We start from the raw sequence: 25,745 nt of genomic DNA on the forward strand, positions 1-25,745 counted from the left end.
TATGTTGTGGCACCTTTGATGATATACATACTTATTCCTATATAGGAATCTAGTGCCTTGTTACTATTTTTTATACAGGCCCACCTGGTGCACACTATTTTCCCACTGGTTATACAGGGTACTATGGGTTAATTTACAGGGTGTTAAGGGTGGATCGTTTTTTCTGCATTGGATTGGAAATATTGTGTTATCATATATTATGTCAAAGTTTTTGTTACTTTTGTATTTGGATCAATAAAGCTACCTTTTTACATTAATACTTGTTATTGATGCTCCTTGTCTCATATGAATTTTGTAGCAGGTATAGTTAATCCGGGGGTACATGACATTGCATGGTATTACCCTGGTCTATTAATATGCATTTGGGACCTCTGTTGTTATTAACTTTTTTTTTTATAGGTATGCCTACTCAACATTTAATTCATGGAGTTCCTAGGGGGTCATTGTCAGGGGGTCCTCAGCTCCCCACTACTGCAACTCCACGCATGCAGAGGAAGCTCAAGGTTTAAACAAAACAATTTGTCCGTCACGTCAATTTCCTGTCATCGTTGTAGTATGTTACAGCCGATACCACCATAGGGCATCACGGGCATGACTCATAAGCCTGCACTATCACTTCGTACATTGACAGCGCTATGCTGGAACTCGCCAGTGTCTTGAATGAATGCCGCTGTGCAGGAATTGGTTAAACCAAAACTTAAAAGTTCTGCTGCAAATAATAAATGTAATGCTCAAAAAAATCAAACACTATACAAAAAAGCTTTATTTTACAAAGGACAATAGCGGCACACTTTATAATAATTATTATTCAGTTGATTTTATGTCAATCGGCTGCAGCTTCTTACGTATCACCAGCTGGCCCAAGCTGTTCAGGTAGGTGTCCGACAAGTCCTCCTCTGTTGGAAGCCCATAGGGTAGTTTCAATGGCTTGACTCTAAAGAAAAGTTTTTAAAGGACACATTCATTTTGCATACAGTTTTTATTTCTATACATCACACTAAAGATTGTTTATTTCCCTACTAGTGATGAGTGAACGAGCTTGGATAAGGTGTTATCCGACCATGTTCGGGTGCTAACCGAGTGACTTCAGCGTGCTCGAAAAATATGTTTCCCCGCAGCTGTGCGTCTCGCAACTGTTAAGACAGCGGCAACACATGAAGGGATAGCCTAACAAAAATATTACATGTATTTTATTGATTCCAGTTTATTTTTATATTAGAATCAATAAAATACATTTATTCTACACTATGAATGTAACCAACTTAAAAGGGAATCAGTTAGCATGGTTTACTCATAGAAGTAGTGTGGTTTGATCCCCAATAAAAATTATACTTTTTGTTTTGGTAGCAATCCAATGAGCCAGTCATGAGAAATTTAATGTAGAAGTCATATGCAAATCAGGCTGGAAGAGCATTAGGGGTGTGTCAGTGCACTCTGAGGCACTGGTTCGATCTCTGCTTTTTCAGATGCTGGTAGCAGAGACAGCTTTGCCCATGCAACATCAAAGGAGCACATGGGCTCTTAAGGCTGCCAGATCAAGCTATCAGCCCAACTTCAACACAGTTCTCAAAGCTTGTGTGAGCTTGGCCAAAAAAAAACAGCCACCTCTGATACACTGCAGAGGTGGCCAGTAACCTAGGCAACAACCAGTAAACTGTAGAATTTTAAAAAACTCCCTTCGTTGTTGAGAACCAAGATCATTTTCAAAAAGAGGTAAATAGTAAAGCGAGTCAACCCCTGTCTACATGTTAGAAAATACGGATATCTTATAAGAACAAGGGCATGTCTCTGGCTCAGGACCGACCCCAATCCACGAGTTACAATGGAGAGATGTGCAAAAGAAGCTTCCATTCTAGCGGCAGAACCCAATTATATGGATTAGGATTCATCTGAAGGGCTGCAATGTAATATTACATTCTGCCTGCAGGAAACTTTGCCAAGGGTACGAGAAGCAGGACCTGAAGCAACCAGGCGACGAACTTGGGGGGCTCACAATTTGAAAGAAGATATCTTTGAGGACAACCTCTACAATGTTTTCCACGCCATCAGCTGTTTACATCAACACAGCAGGGGTCTTTCATCTATTTCAGCTGTTCCAAGGAAGGAAGAAGCGGATTTCAATAGTTTATGCTATATTCATTTGTGTTTTATTTACTAGATTGATGACTGCAGAAAAGATATTTAAGACCTCTGCTTTACAGGGATCCATTCTTGGTGGGTGTTGAGTAGGCAAACATGCCCCATATTGATTTAAATAAGCGTTAAAGAGGTTGATGGAAATTAAAAAAAAAAAACTGGGCTAAGTGGAGTAAATGACGTCATCTGTGTGACCACTGCAGCCAATCACTGGCATCGTAAGTTTTGTAACATACATGCTAGCATCCCAACTGAGGTCAGTGATTGGCTATGGAGTTCAGGTAACTTGAGCAGCGCATCACTGCATGTTTTCTGATGACGTCCAGAAAAGCGGTCCAGCAGCTGATAGAACGAAGACATCTCCACATCCTATGCTGAGAAAGAGCACAGAGCTCTATATTATGGAGAGGCTGATGATACAAGATTAGTGTACTCTGAAGAACCAAAATATGATCAGATTGGGTTAGGAAAAACTAAGATTAAATGTCAATCTCATCATGATATAATTTGCAACAGTTGAATATAATGGGCTCTGAAGAAAAGGAAATCTGCCATATGTTTTACAAAAGTGGTACACACAAGACACTAGAATCTCATTATAAGCCAGCCCGGCAAAGAGACCAATAACGTACAAACCTTACTAAGTGCTTGATGACTTTCAGCTGATTGTTGACTGATGGGATGTTCTTAAGCACAACTGGATTCTGAGCCTAAGAAAACATTGGACAAAAAAACTACCATAGTCAATGCCAATCGCTAATACTAATTCATTAATAGCCGGCAAAGCCTGACGACATTACTCTGTGCTCCTCTGTCATCGATACAGTTAGTCATCTTTTGACGTGGACATCTTTCTCAGACATTATCTTATTTCAGACATCTTTATCTGACATGGTCATTTCCTAGATCATCGCGTACCCCAACAATTGAAACTTTAGATCCCAATTCATGAAAAATTTTGCACCCAATTCAGCCACGACTATTTGAAATGTAGCAAAATTGTTTGTGCAACTCGTAGTTGCGCAAAAATTTACCAGCTTTTGTTTTTTTTTTACCTACATGTGTCAACTTTTAGAGGAGCCTAGAGGGGAGGTGACATGAGCTAAAGTAGTTAAATTCATCACCCCAAAATATAAAATTGGGGTTCATTGCAAAATAAATGGACTCCCTGATCCATGAAGTCAGTAGCAAAAATTCATTAAGAGGTGCATGCTTCTTAAAGAATTGGTGCATGTCATTCTAGAGCAGCTATTTTATCAAGATTGGCATGCAAAAGGTCAGTCTTAATGAATCCGACCTTAGTGTCCCCCTCTATTATGGCTCTGTACTTGGATCCTTACAATTCCTTCACTGGGTAACTATTTACCAGCATAAATTACTATGTAGCTGGCTGTCAACAAAATGCCCCCTCCACACAATTCTGTACTAATTTACAGATACTTCCTCAAACAATCTGTTACCTTCTCTCCGCTTTCTTGCGTCTCACATCATCTTTTCTGATATCTGTCCCATTCATCTCCCATACTTCCTAACCAAACACAGACCCTCACCATAGAAGCCTTCAAAACCAACTTGAAAACCCACTTCCGAAATTTTTACAACGTACAGTAACCTTGCTGCCGCCACACTGACATGTCGACAGCTTCTGCCCCCTACCCACTACAGCTGGGAGAAAATAATGGAAAGGTCCACTTTGTCAGACTGACGACAGCATCTTTGAGCAATGATCAACCAATGGATGATCAGAGAGAAGGAGTCAGGAACTTAGAAAGACTATTGAACATTATTATTTGGCTTCCATATCACTGAATATCTTATTCTATGGAATATTCAATGATTTTCCAATAAGATGCTATACTGAACACAAAGAAAGGACCATGGACCTTTGATCACAAACCCCACTAGCATGACTCAATGACAAAAAAAAAAAAAAAAAAAATCACTTTTTGGGTACCGTATATACTCGAGTATAAGCCGACCCGAGTATAAGCCGACCCGAGTATAAGCCGACCCCCCTAATTTTGCCACGAAAAAACTGGGAAAACCTATTGACTCGAGTATAAGCCTAGGGTGGAAATGCAGCATTTACCGGTGAACTTCAAAAATAAAAATAGATCATTATTTCCCCATAGCTGTGCCATATAGTGCTCTGCACCGTTCATATTGCCCCATAGCTGTGCCCCATACAGTGCTCTGCACTGTTCATATTGCCCCATAGCTGTGCCCCATACAGTGCTCTGCACTGTTCATATTGCCCCATAGCTGTGCCCCATACAGTGCTCTGCACTGTTCATATTCCCCATAGCTGTGCCCCATATAGTGCGCTGCAGCATTCATATCTCCCCCTTGGCTGTGCCCCATACAGTGCTCTGCAGCGTTCACATATCCCCATAGATGCTCCACATAAATCTGTGCCATGGCCGCTGCAATAAAAAAAAAAAAAAAAGCCATACTCACCTCTCTTGATTGCAGCTCCCAGCGTCTCGTTCCGGCGTCCGGTCCCGGCGTCTCCCCGCTCTGACTGATCAGGCAGAGGGCGCCGCGCACACTATATGCATCATCGCGCCCTCTGACCTGAACAGTCAGAGCGCAGAGACGCCGGGAAGACGGAGGCGCCGGGAAGATGGAGCGACACCCGGCGGCTGGAACGGGGACAGGTGAATATTACATACTTACCTAGTCCCAGCGATCCTCGCGCTGTCCCAGCCTGTCACAGCTGTCTTCGGTGCCGCAGCTTCTTTCTCTATCAGCGGTCACCGTTACCGCTGATTAGAGAAATGAATAGGCGGCTCCACCCCTATGGGAGGTAGAGCCGCCTATTCATTTTTCTAATGAGCGGTCCCACGTGACCGCTGAAGAGGGGAAGAAGCTGCAGCACAGAAGACCGTGGGACGGCAGGGACAGCGCGAGGATCGCTGGGACTAGGTGAGTATGCGTCAGCGCCCTCTCCCCCTCACCCGCCGACCCCACCGCTACCGTGACTCGAGTATAAGCCGAGAGGGGCACTTTCAGCCCAAAAATTTGGGCTGAAAATCTCAGCTTATACTCGAGTATATACGGTATTTATTAGCACTTCTCTATGGACAAGTCAAAAAATCCTCACCACATTATGCAAAACTTAAAACATTAGAAAATGGGTAAGCATAACTCACTAAGGCAGATTAGAAGTATATAAGGGTTGCGTACACATATGTACACTACTGTTATGAGTCAGCTTATTCACAGCTACAAGTAGTGATCAAGACCATGCCAATTCTCAAAGTCACAGCTTATGTGACTGCAGACTCCCGAATCCTAAGGCTGTGTTCACACGTTGCGGTTTTTTCGCGGTTTTTCCCGATAAAAACGCTATAAAACCGCAAAAAAACCGCATACAATAAGCATCCCATCATTTAGAATGAATTCCGCATGTTTTGTGCACATGATGCGTTTTTTTCCGCATAAAAAACGCATACCGCACAAAATCCGGACATGCTCTATCTTTTTGCAGTTTTTTTGCGGATTTCCCACTCCAAAATGCATTGGGAAGTGTCCGGAAAAAACCGCGGCAAAAACGCATCAAAACCGCGGCAAAAACGCGTCAAAACCGCGGCAAAAACGCATGCGGTTTTCTTGCGGATTTCATGCAGAAAACGTCCGGAATTCTCAGGAATTTTCTGCATGAATTCCTGAACGTGTGCACATAGCCTTACAGTGCGCACACCGCAAGCTGTGAAGATCGTTCAATATTTCCACCGTGAGCGGGTGGTAATGTGACACCTAGTAGGCGATTTGCATACATGCGGTCTCGAGTTGACTAGGCGTGCTTAGCCTCGCTCAATAGAAGTGAGCTGAGAAAGGCTAAGGCTATGTGCACACGTTCAGGAATTCATGCAGAAAATTACTGTGAAAATCCGGACATTTCTGGCAGATTTCCGCATGAAATCCGCATGCGTTTTTTTGCGCGTTTTTTTCCGGACATTTCCCAATGCATTAGACAGTGGGAAAACCGCGAAAAAACCGCAAAATTAATGAGCAGGTTCATTATTTTTCCGCAATGCGTTTTTCATGTGGAAAAACGCACATCATGTGCACAGAAATTGCGGATTTCGTTAAAAATGATAGGATGCTTAATGTATGCAGATTATTTGCGGTTTTTATAGCGCAAAAACGCTAGAAAACCGCAAATAATCTGCAACGTGTGCACATAGCCTAAACATGTCTAGTTTGAATGTGGCCAGAAGTATGCAAGTGTCATGCTTGCGGTCATGTGACCTCCTAAACTCTCTGGCAATAACGAACAATCCTGACGGTAAGGTGCGTACGCTGTAAGGACTCATAAGTCGGCAGACACAAAGTGAGTTTTAGCTGAACGAACAACATAAATTAGAGGTCATACAAGATAAATCTTACATCACTTTCCTGCACCACATACCACATAGTTCTGAGCCTTTTTTTTTTGTTTACACCCAATTCATTATTCTATTCGAGCCCTTTTTTAAGTCCATTTGTGCTTGCCTGTTTTTTTCCATTTTACAATATGTAGACAGTCTCGCAATTCCAAATGTTTTAGCCAGATTCATTAATTGTGAAACGTAAAAAAACAAAACAAATGAACAACGAGTCAGGGCCTCTGTCTTTCCCATAACATGAACTGTTTACCTTTCTAAGTCCCAGTTTTTCAACCACTTCCTTCTCCCAGTACGGTCTCCTAATAAAAGATCGTACTCTCGTAACAAGATGTAATTTATGTGGTTGCTGGGGATCTCCTCCATACTTTTCATGATCTTCTGGCTTTGGTTGAAATGTCTGCACATAAAATAAGTAAATACAACAAAAAAAAAATCACTGAAAATTACTAATATAAGATATGGTATACATTCTGCCATTTATACATTATGACAAAAAAAGTGTTAACAGAGGTACTGCTTAGACCAGATTTAAGCAGTTTAGGTGTCATGATGCCAAGACAGCTAATTTATAGTCTGAGTGGAAAGAACTTATGATAAGATTTTTACAAGAAATTGTTACATGGGCAAAACTAACACTTTGTTTCCATTCTGCAAAGATTACCCCAAAAGTTTGGGTATAAAAGTTCACTTCTCTATTAATGACCACAGAAAGAACTCAAACACAGATATGTACTGATATTTGTGAAAACAAAAACAACAAAATCAAACTAAGATTTTGGAAAAGTAAAGGCTCCAATACATGTGAACTGATCCTTTCGCTTTGTGGGCAGATAATCACTGCCAGATGTTTCTGGAAGCGGCTTACTCCGCCCTCCCCACAGAGACCACAGGAATGCTGGACTGAGCCAAGTGCCTTTAGAGAACATTTTGTACAGAAGTTGAACAATTATTGTATTGTCACAATGACAGCACAGGATTTGATGTTGTTTTTGAATTCTGAGAAGTCTGTTAGAACATTCTCACTACATTACAGAAGTTCATATGAGGGTACCCGTCAGCATGTTTTTGTATGTGGAAGTTGTGGTGTAGATGTAGAAGCGTTTGTAACACAGTAAAAAAAAAAAAAAAAAAAAAAAAGACATAGTTGCTCACCAGTAACGGAATTTCTGAGAGCCCATGACAGCACCACGGAGAGGGGATCCGCCCTTCAGGGACAGGAAACCTACTGTGATGCCGCGATCACTAGCAGGTTGGGGAATACTCGCTTCGCAGCAAGATTTGAGGCACACAGGAACACTTTCCACTTTAAACAGTCTATGCTGTTTATTATACTGTCACAAAACATACCACGAACAGAACACTGTATCGGAACATGACATTAAGTTGTGGTCACTAAACATGCTGGACCTTACTCGGCCCAGTGACCATGGGTGCCCGCACAGTTCATTAACTGACCCTCGTCAGTAAACACGGTCCCCCAACTCTGGGTTACCTTCCTGGAGCTCCAGCTCCACACGCTGACCTCCTGTTAGTACTCTCTCCAGGGGAAGTTGCCCAACTGGGATCACCATCCCTGTGACCAGTGCACTCCAGACAGTCCAGATCCTCAGACGGACGATAGCTCCGCCAAAAGCAGTGCCATCAGAGACTCTGCACATACGGCCTCTGTGTGCTGTTCGGGACGTCCGTCTCCACAGGCCATCAGATCCAATGCCTCACTATGTGCTCTTCAGGGCAGAAACATCTGCAAAGAGTTTGTATGTTCTCTCTGTGTTTGCGTGGGTTTCCTCCGGGGACTCCGGTTTCCTCCCACATTCCAAAGACATACTGATAGGGAATTTAGATTGTGAGCCCCATCAGGGACAGCAATGATAATGTGTGCAAACTGTAAAGCGCTGCGGAATATGTTAGCGCTATATAAAAATAAAGATTATTATTATGACCATCCAACACATAGGCCTTCCAGGACCTTACATACGGACCAATCAGGTCCATACATTCTCTCATGTGACCAGTCCTCAGTCACATTATATATCTGAAACCACTCCCACAAATAACAGCGGCATTTAACCGGCGCTTCCGGCCAGAAATGAGCGCATCGCCAACCCCCGTCACATGATCGGGTGTCAGCGATGCTTCTGCATAGTAACCATAGAGGTCCTTGAGACCTCTATGGTTACTGATGTCGGCTTGCTGTGAGCGCCACCCTGTGGTCGGCGCTCATAGCAGGCCTGCAATTCAGCTACATAGCAGCGATCTGATGATCGCTGCTATGTAGCAGAGCCGATCGAGTTATGCCAGCTTCTAAGTAAAAAAAAATTTTTTTTTAAAAATGTGAAAAAAAATTAAAATATAAAAGTGTAAATCACCCCCCTTTCGCCCCATTCAAAATAAAACAAAAAATTAAACCTACACATATTTGGTATCGCCGCGTTCAGAATCGCCCGATCTATCAACAAAAAAAAGCATTAACTTGATCGCTAAACAGCGTAGTAAGAAAAAAATTAGAAACGCCGGAATTAAGTTTTTTTGGTCGCCGCGACATTGCATTAAAATACCGTATATACTCGAGTATAAGCCGACCCGAGTATAAGCCGACCCCCCTAATTTTGCCACAAAAAACGGGGAAAACTTATTGACTCGAGTATAAGCCTAGGGCGGAAAATGCAGCAGCTACTGGTAAATTTCAAAAATAAAAATAGATGCTCCAGACCGTTAATTATTGCCCCATAGATGCTCCCTATAATGCTGTGCTATATAGAATGCTCTGCACCGTTCATTATGGCCCCATAGATGCTCCACATAAAGCTGTGCCCCATATATCTATTGCTCTATACCGTTCATTATGGCCCCATAGATGCTCCATAGAAAGCTGTGCCATATATATATTGCTCTGCACCGTTGATTATGGCCCCATAGATGCTCCTTATAAAGCTGTGCTCCATATATATTGCTCTGCACCGTTGATTATGGCCCCATAGATGCTCCTTATAAAGCTGTGCCCCATATATATTGCTCTGCACCATTGATTATGGCCCCATAGATGTGCCATATAAAGCTGTGCCATATATAATGCTCTGCACCGTTCTTTATGGCCCCATAGATGCTCCTTATATAATGCTGTGCCATATATAATGCTCTGCACCGTTCTTTATGGCCCCATAGATGCTCCTTATAAAGCTGTGCCCCATATACGGTATATTGCTCTGCACCGTTCTTTATGGCCCCATAGATGCTCCTTATATAATGCTGTGCCCCATATAATGCTGCTGCTGGTGCTGCAATAATAAAAAAAAAAAATCATATACTCACCTCTCTTCGCTCAGGACGCCGGTGCTTTCAATATTTACCTGCTCCTCGTGCGGCTCCGTCTCCAGCACTGACGCTCAGCAGAAGGCGCGCACTGACTACGTCACAGCGCCCTCTAACCTGAGCGTCACTGCTAGAGGGCGCTGCAGACAGAGCCGCACCGGAGCGAGGAGCAGGTAAATATCGCGCAGCGCTGCGCTCCCCGTATACTGACCTGCTCCTGGCACGGTCCCTGCAGTCCCTGGCTTCCCCGGCGCTGCAGCTTCTTCCTGTAATTGAGCGGTCACAGTTACCGATCATTTACAGCAATGAATATGCGGCTCCTCCCCTATGGGAGGTGGAGCCGCCTATTCATTTCTGTAATGAGCGGTGCCATGTGACCACTCAGTACAGGGAGAATCTGCAGCGCCGGGGAAGCAGGGACTGCAGGGACCGCGCCGCAGCAGGTAAGTATAACTACACAGCCCCCGCTCCCCCTCACCTGCCGACCTCCCGGTATATGACTCGAGTATAAGCCGAGAGGGGGACTTTCAGCCCAAAAAATTGGGCTGAAAATCTCGGCTTCTACTCGAGTATATACGATACAATAATGGGCGATCAAAGGAACGTATCTGCACAAAAGTGGTATCAATAAAAACGTCAGCTTGGAATGCAAAAAGTAAGCCCTCAACCGACCCCAGATCATGAAAAATGGAGATGCTACAGTTATCGGAAAATGGAGCAATTTTTTTTTTTATTTAGCAAAGTTTGAATTTTTTTTCACCACGTAGATAAAAGAGAACCTAGACATGTTTGGTGTCTATGGACTCGTAATGACCTGGAGAATCAAAATGGCAGGTCAGTTTTAGCATTTAGTGAACCTAGTAAAAAAGCCAAACAAAAAACAAGTGTTGGATTGCACTTTTTGCAATTTCACCGCACTTGAAATTTTTTTCCCGTTTTCTAGTACACGACATGGTAAAACCAATGATGTCGTTCAAAAGTACAACTCGTTTCGCAAAAAATAAGCCCTCACATGGCCATATTGATGGGAAAATAAAAAAAAGTTATGGCTCAGGGAGGCGCTCACAGCAGGCCTGCATCATTAACCATAGAGGTAATTTAATTTTTTTTTAGTTTTTGATGTTCCTGTTAAAATTTCTGTTAAACGCTATATGCGTTAATTATGTTTTCACAGGAAGCTGAAGCAGCAGAGGGCCTCTCAGAAGGAGAAGGGATGGGTGGAGAAACGCAAAGAGCGGGCGCACAGAGTGTAAGTTGTGCCGAAACAGTTGCTTCACACATCACAGTGCACCCAACACATACAAAACAGATCATCATACATCACAGTACACATACAACATATGCCTACATCCAACATAATTCTTTTTCCTTTTTTTAGTCTGCTGCACATTCTGGCCAACGCCATGAAGGTCCTCACAGCATCAGCGTCGTAATCGCCGCAGTGGTCAGCCAGCAGTGAGGTTTTTTTTTTTTCTCTTGGTAGTTTTGTGTTTCAGTAAAACTCATTTTTTTTGCTCTTTTCACAGTCTTCACAGCATGCTCCCGACTCAGATGGTGAGGGCAGCGGACTCTATGTGGACCGCCTCATCGAGGAGGTCCGCGAGCGGGAGCCGCTGTGGAACATGGCTGACCGCAGCCATGCAGATCAGTTTGTTACCCATCTGCTCTGGGAGCAAATATGCGATAACATTGTGGCCAACTGGGAGGACCTTGATCCAAGGCAGCAGACTCGAGAACGTAAGTAGTCACATTTCAGTAATTTCTGGAGCAGGTCGGAATGTGTTGCACTTAACCCATTTTTTTATTTCATTCTTCTCTTTACAGGTGAAAGGGTTATGAAGCGGTGTCGGTCACTCAGGGATCGCTTCAAGAGGGAGTTTAACAAGGAGATGCAGGCCCCGAGTGGCTCAAGAGGACGACGCAGGCCACAATATAAATACAGCCGTGCCCTGTCCTTCCTCCGGGAAACGATGTTGAGAAGAAGGTAAATATTCAACAGCCCATTGAATAATTCACCATGTTTACCTGTCTAACCTTTTTTTGTTTCAGGCAGGGCTTTTTCCTATCAATATATTAATTGTTATTTTTTTCTATTATTTCACAGCACCTTCTGTAGCACTCGGGAGCCTGCTTCTACCTTGGACCCCTCTGGAGCAATCCCACAGAAGTCCACACTGTGGGCGACGTCAGTAGACCCCACCCCTCTGACCCCTCGTCTGGCTCTTCCCTCACTTCCGGTACCTCTGCCCCATCCACATCAACATCCGCCAGTGCTGGAGCATCATTGCAGACTTTGTTACATGAAGCTGCTGGTGATGAGTTAGCGTTCCCTTTACCCCACCCCTCTGATCCTGCCACCTCTAGACCACCAATAGGTTTGGGGCGGCAGCGACAAAGGGGTCAGGAAAGGAGTTATGCTCCTGAGTTCTTGCATCTGAATGCATCCTTCCAGAGCTCTATCAAACTTTTGAGAGAGCAAGTGAATGCTGGGTTCAGCATGGTGAAAGAAAGCATCAGTGTACTCCGCAGTCGCTTGGATAGGCTGCATTCAGATGCAAGGGAATCTCCAAACAACCTTTTTTCAATCAATGCTCAGGAGCATGGAAAAGCTAACTCTTGACCAGCAGATGCATGTAATGCAAGGTTGCCATGCTGCTCTAGTACAGGCCATCGCCCAAGCCCCTCCAACTCCCCCAGTAGTTGCTCCCACAGAGCCACTGTTTCTCCTACTAACCCTTTCCAAACTACTTGTCGTTTCCCAACCCAGGCCCAATTCCCAACCCAGTCCCAATTCCCAACCCAGTCCTAATTCCCAACCCAAGCCCAAATCCCAATGTCCTCCCCACTGTTTCCTTCCCTATCAAATTTTCCTTCCCCGTTTAGTTTTCCACTTACCCCAACACCACCCCCTGTCCAACCTGACCTCCCTGCTCAGCCTCATGTTTTTCACCCCCTTCCACTACAGATCAACCCCTACCCAGTAGGCTTTCCCCCACTATCGACGTAGTCCAACCTTCCAGCCCCTCCGTTAGTATCTCCACCCCACAATTTACAGTATCTCCACCCCACAATTTACAGATTTGTAAAGTTTAAATTGTTAAAGTTGTTTTAAAAAAAACTAATTTCAATCTAAATTGATTACAAAAAGTTGTTAATAAAAAGTGTAATACAAATTTGGTTTTGTTTAAAAAAAATGTTTATTGTCAAGTGTCTTCATTTAACTATAGTAAAATAAAAAAGGTACACAAACATAAGACGTTGTAAAGGTATAACATGTTTGGTTTATTATAAAACATACCAAACTTTAAGGAAATAAGTAAAGCTTGGTGTCAAGAAAATCAGAAGAGTGACTTTGTACAGAAACATTATTGCCATAGACATCAAAGAAACATCTGAAACTATGTCTTCTTGCCATGGAACTCTGCCTTCAGGTGACATGAAATAATCAGCGAAGCGGTCCCTCATTCTGGAAACCACAAGTGCAGTCCGAACAGAGTTGTTTTGATAGTCCCACAAGGTTGTCTGAGAGTCCTCATCATCCATGGAAACTGGCTCCTGGGAAATCACATAATTGTGCAGCACCACACAGGCCTTGACAACCCCATCCACAGTCTCTGTCTGTAGTTTTATGGCGGTTAGCAGCACTCGCCACTTTGCTGTTAAAATGCCAAACGCGCATTCCACCACTCGTCTGGCTCGAGTTAGACGGTAGTTAAACACTCGCTTGGTTCTGGTCAATCCACTGCTTGAATAAGGTTTCAGTAGGTATGGTGACAGCTGGAATGCCTCATCACCATCACAGACAAATGGCATAGGTGGGCCAGATGTTCCCAGGAGTGGTCTTGGTGGTGGGAAATCATAGGTGTCTCCATATAGACAACTGCCCATCGGAGAAGTTTTGAAGACCTGTGAGTCGTTTGAGCGGCCATAGGCTCCAATGTCCACAGCAATAAACTTACAATTGGCATCCGCTATGGCTATAAGTACTATCGAAAAGTACTTTTTGTAATTATAGTACTCGGGAGCCAGATCCTGCAGGTTTTGAAATCTGGATATGTTTGCCATCTACGGCACCCAAGCAATTAGGAAAATGGCACAGTTTTTCAAAATGTTCAGCACTCTGCATCCAGATTTCCATAGTCGAATTCGGAATAAATTCCTGCTGCAAAGTATCCCATAGTGCGCGGCATGTTACTTTAACAATTCCAGAAATTGTGGATATTCCAAGACGAAACTGATAATGCAGTGATGTTAGGGATTCTCTGGTAGCAAGGAATCTGTGGAAAAAATTTTTTATTGAAAATGCAAGCACCAACATTACATTTTAAAACAATTTTCACACATATAATAATATCTTTAATTTTTAAATTTTTTTAAAAAATTTTGTTAAACGGCACTGCGGAAGTTTTTTTCTGTTTTTTTACATCTGTGCATTCCTATTATGGAGCAGGTGTTAAACACTATGGAATGGGCACAAATAATAAAATAATTGACATGGTGCAGAAAATGCAACGCAGTGTTTCAGCGCAGTATTTTCTGCAGCATGTTCACTGCTGATGTGGTTTTCCATAGGTTAACATGTGCACATGATATTAACTATGAACAATGATAAAAAAAAAAATACATAAAAATAAGCTTACCACAGTGTCACCATCAGCCGCTAAGCCAGTGAGATGGAAACCCTCAACTGTGTGTCCTTCCTTCGGATGACATCCCCAACAAGTTCCAACAAAACATGGCAATGTTCCTGTCTCATTCACACGTAGTTAAAGGGAACCTGTCACCCCGTTTTTTCAGATTGAGATATAAATACTGTTAAATAGGGCCTGCGCTGTGCGTTACTATAGTGTATGTAGTGTACCCTGATTCCCCACCTATGCTGAGAAATACATTACCAAAGTCGCCGTTTTCGCCTGTCAATCAGGCTCGTCAGGTCGGGTGGGCGTGGTGACATCGCTCTTTTCTTCCCCAGCTTTCCGTTGGTGGCGTAGTGGTGTGCGCATGTCGCAGTGACGAATCCACTGCGCGCACGTGAAGAAGCAGCGCGCGATCTGCGCTATCACCCCCTGTCATCGGTGGGGGCGGCCATCTTCCTGGGGCCGCGCGTGCGCAGATGAGTGCTCTGCTGCACGAGGCTTCAGGAAAATGGCCGCGGGATGCCGCGCGTGCGCAGAAGAGATCGCGGCGGCCATTTTCCCAAAGCCGAGATGCAAACTCGGCTTTGGGAAAATGGCCGCCGCGATCTCTTCTGCGCACGCGCGGCATCCCGCAGCCATTTTCCTGAAGCCCCGTGCAGCAGAGCACTCCATCTGCGCACGCGCGGCCCCAGGAAGATGGCCGCCCCCACCGATGACAGGGGGTAATAGCGCAGATCGCGCGCTGCTTCTTCACGTGCGCGCAGTGGATTCGTCACTGCGACATGCGCACACCACTACGCCACCAAGGGAAAGCTGGGGAAGAAAAGAGCGATGTCACCACGCCCACCCGACCTGACCAGCCTGATTGACAGGCGAAAACGGCGACTTTGGTAATGTATTTCTCAGCATAGGTGGGGAATCAGGGTACACTACATACACTATAGTAACGCACAGCGCAGGCCCTATTTAACAGTATTTATACCTCAATCTGAAAAAATGGGGTGACAGGTTCCCTTTAAAGAATTTATCCGGGTTTTGCTGCAACTCCATGTAGAGAGTTGAATACACGCCCTGGGTCATTCGCTGTGCGTTTACGGGATGTATCCATAGGCGGCGACGTCGCTGTCGAAGAATCCTCTCTCTTGCTGCTGCCTCCTTTTCCCGAACTATTATTGCCAGCCTATTGGTCTCAAAAATAACATCAGAACATATGGTCGCAATCTTCACAAGCACTCCTTCCATCTCTGCCACTTTCTCTAAACCCTGTCAAAGATGGGGTGTAAAAACCATCAATATATGGTTTCCCTTATTTTCCAGTAGCCAATCACATTTGGGAGACTCCCATTTTTAGGCATGGAAAACAGATCCGTCAAAAAAACGGATGGTAAAAACAGACAAGATGGATGCAACGGATCCAGTTTTTCGACGGAACCGTCTAGCGGATCCGTCGAAATACTGTATGCGTTGCATCCGTTTTTCACTATTTTTGACTAATCTGTCGATACGTCACGCCGACGCATTGTGACGGCCGCCAGACGACGCAAGTGTGAAAGAAGTCTAAGGCTACTTTCACACTTGCATCGGTACGGGTCCGTCGCTATGCGTCGGGCGACGTACCGACGCACGTTGTGAAATTTGTGCACGACGTGGGCAGCGGATGCAGTTTTTCAACGCATCCGCTGCCCATTCTGAAGTCCGGGGAGGAGGGGGCGGAGTTTCGGCCGCGTATGCGTGGTAGAAAGTGGCGGACGCGACGGACAAAAAAAGTTACATTGAACTTTTTTGTAACGATGGTCCGCCAAAACACGACGGATCCGTCGCACGACAGACGCGATGTGTGGCCATCCGTCTCGATCCGTCGCTAATACAAGTCTATGGGCAAAAAACGCATCCTGCGAGCACATTTGCAGGATCCGTTTTTTGCCCAAAACTACGGATTGCAACGGATTGCTAAAAACGCAAGTGTGAAAGTAGCCTAAGGCTTCTTTCACACTTGCGTCGGTACGCGGCCGTCGCTAAGCGTTGGCGCGATGTACCGACGGACGTTGTGAAAATTCGGCACAATGTGGGCAGCCCATTGTAAAGTCCCGGGGAGGAGGGGGCGGAGTTCCGGCCGCGCATGCGCGGTAGGAAATGCAGGATGCGACGTACGAAAAAACGTTCCCTTGAACGTTTTTTCGTGACAGTCCGCCAAAACACGACGAATCCAGTGCACGACAGACGCGACGTATGACCATGCGTCGCGATCCATCGGCAATACAAGTCTATGGGAAAAAAACGCATCCTGCGAGAACATTTGCAGGATGCGTTTTTTTCCCAAAACGACGCATTGCGACGGAGGCCACACGACGTAAGTGTGAAAGTAGCCTAAGGCTACTTTCACACTAGCGTTTTTTGCAATACGTCGCAATGCGTCGTTTATGGGAAAAAACGCATCCTGCAAAGTTGTTTGCAGGATGCGTTTTTGCCCCATAGATTAACATTAGAGACGCATTGCGACGCATTGACACACGTCGTGCGACGGTTGCGCCGTGTTGTGGTGGACCGCCGGGAGCAAAAAACGTTACACGTAACGTTTTTTGCTGCCGACGGACCGCTTTTTCCGACCACGCATGTGCGGCCGGAACTCCGCCCCCACCTTACAATGGGGCAGCAGATGCGCAGGAAAAATGCATCCGCTGCCTCCATTGTGCCTCCGTTTCACTGCTAGCGTCGGAACCTCGGCCCGACGCACTGCGACGGGCCGAGTCCGACGCTAGTTTGAGAGTAGCCTAAGGCCTTTTTCACACTTCCGTCTTTCAGCTCCCGTTGAGATACGTCATTTTTTGAGACTGCAGTAATAATTGGCAGGATCCTGCATTTTCCCATAGACTTGTATTAGCGACGGATTGCCATCCGTTGTGCACTGGATACGCCGGAAAATAGCGGTCCGTCGTGGAGAGAAAACGTTCATAGGAACGTTTTTTCTGCCCTTCGGAAAATCGGTCCGCGACGCATCCTGCGCTGTCCGTCTTCGGCTATTATGGAAGCCTATGGACACAGGATCCGTCGCTGACCGTCACACACAAGAATCCAGCAACGTATCCCATTTTTTCCCTCTGAGCATGCCTGGAAGGATATTCAAGTCTGGGAATAACTCTCTCTTTCTCTCAATTTCTCCATTCAAATTGTGGCAACAACGCATCCGTCATTACACTGGATGCGTCACAGACGTTTTTCACGTCCGTCAATACGTCGTTTTACTGCACAACGACGCACAGCAGAAAACGGAAGTGTGAAAGAAGCCTTAGATGCTAATCTGAGTCAGCTGAGGAATCTACTAAAAGGCTGCTGCCACCCGTATTAAAGGGATGAACTCTAGCACTTCATTGCTGGGCACCCCCTTCCGGAGCTGTTTCTTTAGCTGATCCACCCAGATCATAAGGGGTCTAGAAGTGCAGGTAGCTGCTATGGCAGGCTTAAGATTACTCCCTGATGTTTCTCATGGCCCTTTAAGGAAGGCATCTGCCTTCTTGTCTAATGGATCTTTTAAGGTCCCCATGTCCTCAAAGGGGAGGGCAAATTTTTTAGAGGCCTTTGATACCACAACATCTAATTTTGTGACCTTATTCCAGGATGTCGACGCTGAATCCTCGAAGGGGTATGTCCTTTTAAGGGATTGAACTGAAGATTTTTTTCTTTCTATCGGGTTTCTCACATTTTTTTTTTTATCAGAGCCTGTATATTTTCATTCAAGGGAAATGATCTCTGCCTTTTCTGGGCCAAACCCCCAAACATAATATCCTGCACCTTTTTTTCGGGCCGGAGGGTCTATCACCCCCATAGTGGATCTTACAGCCTTAACCAGGCTTTCCACCTCCTCTAGAGGAAAACAGTGGCTCCCCCTTCTTTATTGTCAGAGGATGAGGAAGAGTCTGATATATCCGAGTCTTATCCCTAGAGGACTCAGACTGGGGGTGCTTTGCGGCTTTCTGTTCTCTAACCTTATCCCCCTGCGTGAGGGATCTAAAGGTACTTTCGACCTCAGTTTTAATCATTGATCTTAGCTCAGAGGTCGAAGTTTGGGGTCTCTTCATACAACACCTGCTCTATGCAGGAATGGCATAGTCTCTCATCCCAAGTGACTGGTAACTCTCTCCGTTACACATGGAGCAACTTCTGTGTTTGAGTTTTCCCACTCTTTTCCTTCCCTGAATAACAAGAGAGAAGAAAATAGAATTATTCTTACCGTTAATTCGGTTTCTAGGAACCTTCCACGACGGCATATGGAGGTTGTTTCTTTGCCCTAATGGGGAACAGGAAACACAGAGAGGTTTAAAAGGACCTCCCACCTCCCACCTGCCAGTGACTTACAACTGAAACCATAGCACCGGTTTACCTTCTGAATCCCAGAACTAGTCCAGGAATATGTATCGGGTGGGAAATTAGTGCCGTCGTGGAAGGTTCCTAGAAACCGAATTAACGGTAAGAATAATTCTATTTTCTCTAGTCACCTTCCACGACGGCATATGGAGGAATACCAACTAATTTGGCACTAGGGAGGGACAACGGCCTGCAGAACTTTACGGCCAAAGACCAAGTCCTTATTGGACAATATATCTAATCTGTAATGTTTAGAGAAAGTATGAAGTGAAGACCACGTTGCTGCCCTGCAGATCTGCTCTGGGGATGCACCTGCTCTTTCTGCCCAGGAAACTGACGTAGGTCTTGTTGAATGGGCCTTGATCCCTACTGGAGGTATTTTGTTTTGAGCAAGGTAGGCTTCCGTTATAGCCTTTTTGATCCATGTAGCAATGGTACTTTTAGCTACTTTTTTACCCTTATTTTGCCCAGAGGGATGGACAAAGAGGTTATGATCGATTCTGAAAGCACGGGTCTGATCTAAGTATTGCAGCACAATACGTCGGACGTCCAGAGTGTTGAATCTTCTTTCTTCCGAATTTGCAGGATTATGGCAAAAGGTTGGTAGAACAATCTCTTGGGAACGATGAAAATCAGAGACTACCTTCGGAAGAAAAGAAGGATCTAGACGAAGTACTATTGAGTCATCTCTCACTAGAAGATACGGCTCTCTTATAGATAAGGCTTGTAGTTCACCCACTCTTCTAGCCGAAGTTATGGCTACCAAAAACACAGTTTTATAGGCAAGATTTTGAAGAGAGCAGGAGGACAAAGGTTCAAAAGGCGGGCCTGTAAGACCTTGAAGCACCACATTAAGATCCCATGGGGGAACTATTATCTGTTTTCTAGGATTCATCCTAGTTGCTGATGTTAAGAATCTTTTGATCCAGCGATGACCTGCTAGATCTTGATCAAAAAAGGAACTAAGTGCCGAGACCTGGACTTTGAGAGTACTGGGCCTAAGACCCATTTCTAAGCCTTTTTGTAAAAAATCTAAGATGTTAGGTATATTAGGCTTGAGAGGGTCTGGAGGGTTAGGTAAACAAAAAGACGAAAACTTTTTCCATATTTTGTTGTATATGGCGTTGGTTACTGGCTTTCTCGACTTTTGGAGAGTAGCTATGACGGGGTCCGATAGACCTTTTGCTTTCAACACGTGGGCTTCAGTAACCACGCTGCTAAGTTCCATTTCTGAGGGTCTGCGTGGAGAATAGGACCCTGAGAGAGGAGATTGTTCTTTTGAGGTAATATTACCGGTCCATCCACTTGTAGTTGGATGACCAAGTTGAACCAACTTCTCTTGGGCCAAAAAGGAGCTATCAAGATAGTCGGAGTCCCTTCTGATCGTATCTTCCTTAGAACCTTTGCCAGGATTGGGATTGGCGGAAATGCGTAGGCAAGCTGGAAGTGCCAATCTTGGACTAGGGCATCCAGACCTCTGGGATTGCCTCTTGGGTTCAAGGAAAAGAAGGTTTTGACTTTTGCGTTCTGGTGAGAGGCAAAGAGGTCGACCTCTGGAAGACCCCACTTTTGAACTAGCATATTGAACGTCTGAAGATCCAGGCTCCATTCGCCAGGATGAATGTCCTGGCGACTCAGGTAATCTGCTTGAATATTTGCAGTCCCTTTTAGGTGAATTGCCGTCAGGGACAGCAAGTGTTTTTCGGCCCAATAAAAAATTCGAGCGGAGATCTTTTTCAGACTGAGGATTTTTGTACTGCCCTGGTGCTTGATATGAGCCACCGTGGTCATATTGTCTGAATAGATCTGGACATGTTGACCAGAAATCTGACGGCTTGCTGCCAACAGGGCCTCTTCCACAGCTTTGAGTTCTCTGAAATTTGACGATTTGTTGCTGATTGACTGGTTCCAAAGACCTTGGTAAGGAACATGATTTATTATGGCTCCCCAGCCCCTCCTGCTGGCATCTGTCTTGATTGTGACTAGCGGAAGCTGAATCCAACTTACACCTTTCAGGAGGTTTGTGGAATTCATCCACCATGTTAAGGATGCTTTCACTCGACCGGGTGTGTGAATCCTTTTTATTAGAGTGCCAGGACGACCATCCCATCTGTCTAGAATGTGGGTTTGAAGAATTCTCGAGTGAGCTTGAGCCCAAGCCACTGATTGTATGCAGGCTGTCATGGAGCCTAAGAGAGACATTCCCTCCCGAAGAGTAGGAAATCTCGTCTCCTTGAATCTTCTGACTTTTGCTACTAATGGTAGCCTGTGATCGTCTGGGAGAAAGGACATTGTTTTGCTGAGTCCAGAACCACACCCAAGAACTTTCTGGTTTTTGAGGGTTGAAGCTGTGATTTCTTCATATTTGGAATCCAACCCAGAGACTTCAATATCTCCAAGGTGGTTGACACATGGGACATCAGGGTCATCTCGGTGGGGGCTACTATCAGGAGATCGTCCAGGTAGGGCACTATGCAGACACCTTGACTCCGGATAAATGACACTGCTTCTGCCATGATTTTGGAGAATACTCTTGGTGCTGAGGAAATGCCGAAGGGAAGGACTCCAAACTGATAGTGCTCCACACGATGACTCCCCTGTATCGCAAACCTGAGGTATTTTCTGTGTCTCGGGTGGATAGGGATGTGAAAATATGCATCCTTTAGGTCGATGGTTGCCATAAAGGAGTGATGTCCTATCAGAGGAATTGCAGATCTTACAGACTCCATCTTGAACTTGCGATATTTCACATGTTGGTTTAGACCTTTTAGGTTTATAATAATTCTTACATCCCCTGAGGGTTTGGGTACTAAGAACAGCCGGGAATAATGTCCTTTTCCCTGTTCCAAAAGTAGAACTGGGGAGATCACATTTGATTTCATAAGATCCCTGAGACCTAACGTCAATAAACTGTGATCTCTTGAAGTCGGAAGGGTAGTAATTTTTAGACCCTGAGGGGGGGAAGAAATTAACTCTATTAATAGGCCCTCCTTGATGACATTGAGGACCCAGTGGGAACTGGTGATATTTTCCCACTGACCCACATATTTCGAGAGTCTCCCCCCTACCGGGTCGGAGTCATTGCTTGTCCTGTTGGGACTGTTGCTGCTGCTGCTGGGGGACAAAAATATTTTTCCCTCTACCTTTTGCGTAACTCCACCTGCCGGTTTTGCCTTTCCCTCTTTGAGGGGGCTGAGACTGTGGGGCACGAAAAAACCGTTTTCTCGGTTGTTTTTGCTCCGGGAGTGCCTTTTTCTTGTCAGTAGCCTTGTCAAGAATATCGTCTAAGGCCGGACCGAAAACATAATCTCCCTTAAAGGGTATAGCACACAACTTGGCCTTTGAGGTGATATCACCGCTCCATATTTTAAGCCAGAGGGCTCTTCTAGCAGAGTTGGAGAGTACGAGAGATCTGGCAGCCACTCTAACAGATTCTAGAGAAGCGTCAGCCAGAAACCCAGAGGCTCTATGCAGGATGGGACGTGAATCTAATAACTCACCTCTCGGGGTACCCTGAGATATATGAGACTCTAATTTCTCCAACCAGCAGGAGAGGGCCCTGGCAACACAAGTGGAAGCGACATTGGCCTTAAGGATAGACGTAGAAGTTTCCCAAGATTTCTTTAGGAGACTTTCAATCTTTCTGTCCATAGGATCCTTTAATTGTGAAGAATCCTCAAAAGGGAGTGCTGTTCTTTTGGCGACTCTAGCCACCTGCACATCAACCTTTGGAATGTCCAATTTGATTACTTCACCCTCTAGAGGAAATCTATGCTTCATTTCTGCAGGGGTAGTGAGGCGTTTCTCAGGCTGTTCCCATTCCTGATTAATCATACTAACGATGTTAGCGTGCACCGGGAACCCCACTCTCTTCTCCGATCTGAGTCCACCAAACATCTGATCCTGTACGGACTGTGGTTCATATTCCTCTTCTAGGCCCATAGTATTACGGACAGCAGATACTAGATCCTCAATGTAATCTGAGGAAAAGAGGTATTTCCTGACCTCAGCTTTAGGTGATACAGGATCTTCCCAGCCCACAGATGAAGTATGGGAGAGGTCTGAATCAGAGTCCGATTCGACCACCTGAATTTTTCTCTTTTTAGCTGGGGAATGTGGTGGCGGAGGTGGAGGAGTAGTAAAAGCTGCTAACGAAGATTGCACCTCCTGTTTTACTAAGGAGCGAATTTCATCCAGCAGAGATGGTTGCTCAGCTTTTACAATCTTGTCAGTACATGGCTGGCAGAGTCTTTTGTCCCAGTTAAGAGGGAATTTAGTAGAACAGACTGGGCACTTCTTTTTAATAGCGGCTTTAGGGGCAGACTTCTCTCCCTGAAATGACAAGGGAGAGGGGAGTGAGGACATTAAACCCCCTATAGGTACTACCTCCCGGATCCTATCCCTGCAAAACACTTACTGTAGCAGGGGTAGCGCTGGGCTCCGCAGATGCAGGGCACAAGGAACCATCCATACTGGGAAAAATAGTCTTACCTCAGTGGTGGTTCAGCAGGGTTTAAGAACGCTGTCCGCACCTGCCTCCAGCAATCAACAGTTCCCCCTCCCCCTCCGGGATCCATGTGAGGGGACGCCATCAGTCCGACACGCCGGCCGGCGAACCCGGAAGAAGCGGCTTCCAGGAGAACGAAGGACCGGAAGTGACGCGCGAGACCGCCGACGTCACATCCGGAACGCCGAGCCGGCAATGGAGGGGGAGAACGCCGAGCAGCTCATGGAGGAGCCCGGCGAGGGATCCCAGGCCTGCTTTGCCCTCGTGGGGGCGCGGGAAGGCCGGGAGGGGGTCCCTGAGGCACCTGCATAGCAGGACGACGGGAGCAGCAGGGGAGGAGGCGGAGCGCGACCATCAGCTGCCCGGCTACAACAGGCAGAGCCTGCACAAAGGTACCGCAGTCGCCGGCCACAACAGCACCTGGACCTCTCCCTGTCCCATGGGGAACAGGAAAGACACTGGCAGGTGGGAGGTGGGAGGTCCTTTTAAACCTCTCTGTGTTTCCTGTTCCCCATTAGGGCAAAGAGACAACCTCCATATGCCGTCGTGGAAGGTGACTAGAGAAAAGGGGGACCCCAATTAAAAGGTGAACTTTCACTAAGATTACTCACCAATCAGACGCAGCCGTGGTACCAGTTCTGGAGAAGTAACAGGGTCCATTAAGGGGCTTTTTGAGGACAGATTTGTCCATTGCGCTGGATGTCCTGCTGTGCTGAGTGGAAGGGCTGCTGGAACGTCAATGCCTGCAGAATCATGCCTCTCAGGTTGCTGTTTCTGTCTCTGGCGCTGCTGATGCTGCGGTTCGCTGTCCTCCATCATGTGCGTGACCGCTAGATGCAGGGAGCAGCTCCTTACGTTTTCTCCCTTTTAAATATGCCGCCCGGCATCCTCTGCCCTACTTCCAGTTTAACCCGGAAATACCTCCCAGGCCACATCAGGGGCCGTTCAGCTCGCTTACACGCATGCGCCGGCTGAGAAACCCGGAAGCACCGCAATCTGGTATAGCGGCAGCTGCGCTCCCCCTGCAAGACCCAGCAGTGGCGGCTTCAGGGCACCGCACCAGCCGCGGCAGGGGCCTCCCCGCTGCCCGAACCAGCCTGGCTGGGTCTAGCCATCTTCGTCCGGGTTCCTCATACAGGTACCGCTGAAATGAAGGTTCCCCATCAGGGACAGGAAACCAACTGATGCTAGGGAGAGGTACAGCCCTTTAATATGTAGGTTTACTGTCCTTGAAGGGTGGATCCACTCTCTGTGGTGCTGTCACGGGGGAAGGAGAAATAGTCCCTTTTTTTTTAGAGATCCAATGTGCCAGTCATAACAAATCTAGTGTAGAAGCCATATACCAATCAGGCCAAAAGTGCCCTGGTCAATGTACAAAAAGCATCAGTGCAAACCTGATTCGGTCCTAGCACTTCTAGTCTGATTTGTATATGACTTCTACAATAGATTTCTTATGACTGCCACACTGGATCATTACAAAGAGGAGATCATTTTTATTGGGGGACAAGTGCCTACACAGCCATACTAACACTTTCATATGTAAAAAAAAAAAAGTGCCAACAGGTTCCTTGTAAGGCTACTTTCACACTAGCGTCGTGCACTGCACGTTGCAATGCAACGTTGCGGCGCACTGACGCATACTGTGGAAGCGCCGCACAATGGGGGCAGCGGATGCTGTTATTCAACACATCCGCTGCCCCATTGTGAGTTGCGGGGAGGTGGGGGCGGAGTTCTGGCCGCGCATGCGTGGTCGAAAATGGCGGACACAACGCAGCAAAAAACGTTACATGTAACTTTTTTTGCTGCCGACGGTCCACCACAACACGACGCAACGACGGTTGCAACGTGTGGCAAGGCGCCGCTAATGTTAGTCAATGGATAAAAAACGCATCCTGCAAGCAATTTTGCAGGATGCGTTTTTTCTCCTAAACGACGCATTGCGACGTGCAGTGCACGACGCTAGTGTGAAAGTAGCCTAAGGCTGTGTGCACACGTTGCTGTTTTTTCGTGGGTTTTCCCAATAAAAATGCTATAAAACCGCAAAAAAACCCGCATACAATAAGCATCCCATCATTTAGAATGAATTCCGCATGTTTTGTGTACATGATGCGTTTTTTTTCCGCGAAAAAAAACGCATCGCGGTAAAAAAGGCAGCATGTTCATTAATTTTGCGTTTTTTTTGCGGATTTTCCACTACAAAATGCATTGGGAAATGTCCGGAAAAAAACGCATCAAAAACACGGCAAAAACGCATGCAGATTTCTTGCGGATTTCTTGCAGAAAATTTCAGGTTTTTCTCAGGAATTTTCTGCAAGAAATCCTGAACGTGTGCACATAGCCTAAAAGGATAGTCTGCTTTACACAAAAAAAAGTTTTCCCTTAGGTTCAACTACTACGTAA

At 45.7% G+C, this 25,745-nt stretch overlaps 2 protein-coding genes across 7 annotated transcripts in view; one reads left to right on the forward strand and one right to left on the reverse strand.

Annotated features, from left to right (window-relative positions):
- Positions 1 to 745: 745 nt before the first annotated feature.
- The window catches only part of MRPL30 (mitochondrial ribosomal protein L30), a 33,726-nt gene continuing 8,726 nt past the window's right edge, over positions 746 to 25,745 (reverse strand). For 4 of the 5 annotated variants that reach the window (XM_069757520.1, XM_069757519.1, XM_069757518.1 and 1 more), the window contains exons 4-6: positions 6,778 to 6,924; positions 2,773 to 2,846; positions 746 to 934 (exon numbers count right to left, since the gene is read on the reverse strand). In XM_069757520.1, the coding sequence (XP_069613621.1) occupies positions 805 to 934; positions 2,773 to 2,846; positions 6,778 to 6,924 (351 nt within the window). In that variant the 3' untranslated portion in view covers positions 746 to 804. The remainder of the gene's footprint in view (positions 935 to 2,772; positions 2,847 to 6,777; positions 6,925 to 25,745) is intronic. The other variant, XM_069757521.1, reaches the window with a different exon arrangement.
- LOC138670303 (uncharacterized) lies at positions 10,936 to 12,954 on the forward strand. 2 transcript variants are annotated; one of them, XM_069757512.1, is made up of 5 exons: positions 10,936 to 11,088; positions 11,218 to 11,283; positions 11,366 to 11,576; positions 11,664 to 11,823; positions 11,944 to 12,954. In XM_069757512.1, exons 1-5 carry the CDS (start codon positions 11,002 to 11,004, stop codon positions 12,161 to 12,163), a joined length of 744 nt encoding a protein of 247 aa, XP_069613613.1. In that variant the 5' UTR covers positions 10,936 to 11,001; the 3' UTR covers positions 12,164 to 12,954. The 2 variants fall into 2 exon arrangements, with proteins under 2 accessions (XP_069613613.1, XP_069613614.1); XM_069757513.1 differs by lacking the exon at positions 11,218 to 11,283.

Source organism: Ranitomeya imitator, chromosome 3 (genome assembly GCF_032444005.1).
Source record: "Ranitomeya imitator isolate aRanImi1 chromosome 3, aRanImi1.pri, whole genome shotgun sequence".
NCBI classification, from domain to species: domain Eukaryota; kingdom Metazoa; phylum Chordata; class Amphibia; order Anura; family Dendrobatidae; genus Ranitomeya; species Ranitomeya imitator.

Bases quoted from the DNA above. Each gene is read 5' to 3' on its own strand.
- LOC138670303 (XM_069757512.1), top strand. From the start codon at position 11,002: ATGTTTTCACAGGAAGCTGAAGCAGCAGAGGGCCTCTCAGAAGGAGAA. The intron at 11,089-11,217 runs GTAAGTTGTGCC...TCCTTTTTTTAG, and splicing joins AAAGAGCGGGCGCACAGAGT to TCTGCTGCACATTCTGGCCA. The intron at 11,284-11,365 runs GTCAGCCAGCAG...CTCTTTTCACAG, and splicing joins GCGTCGTAATCGCCGCAGTG to TCTTCACAGCATGCTCCCGA.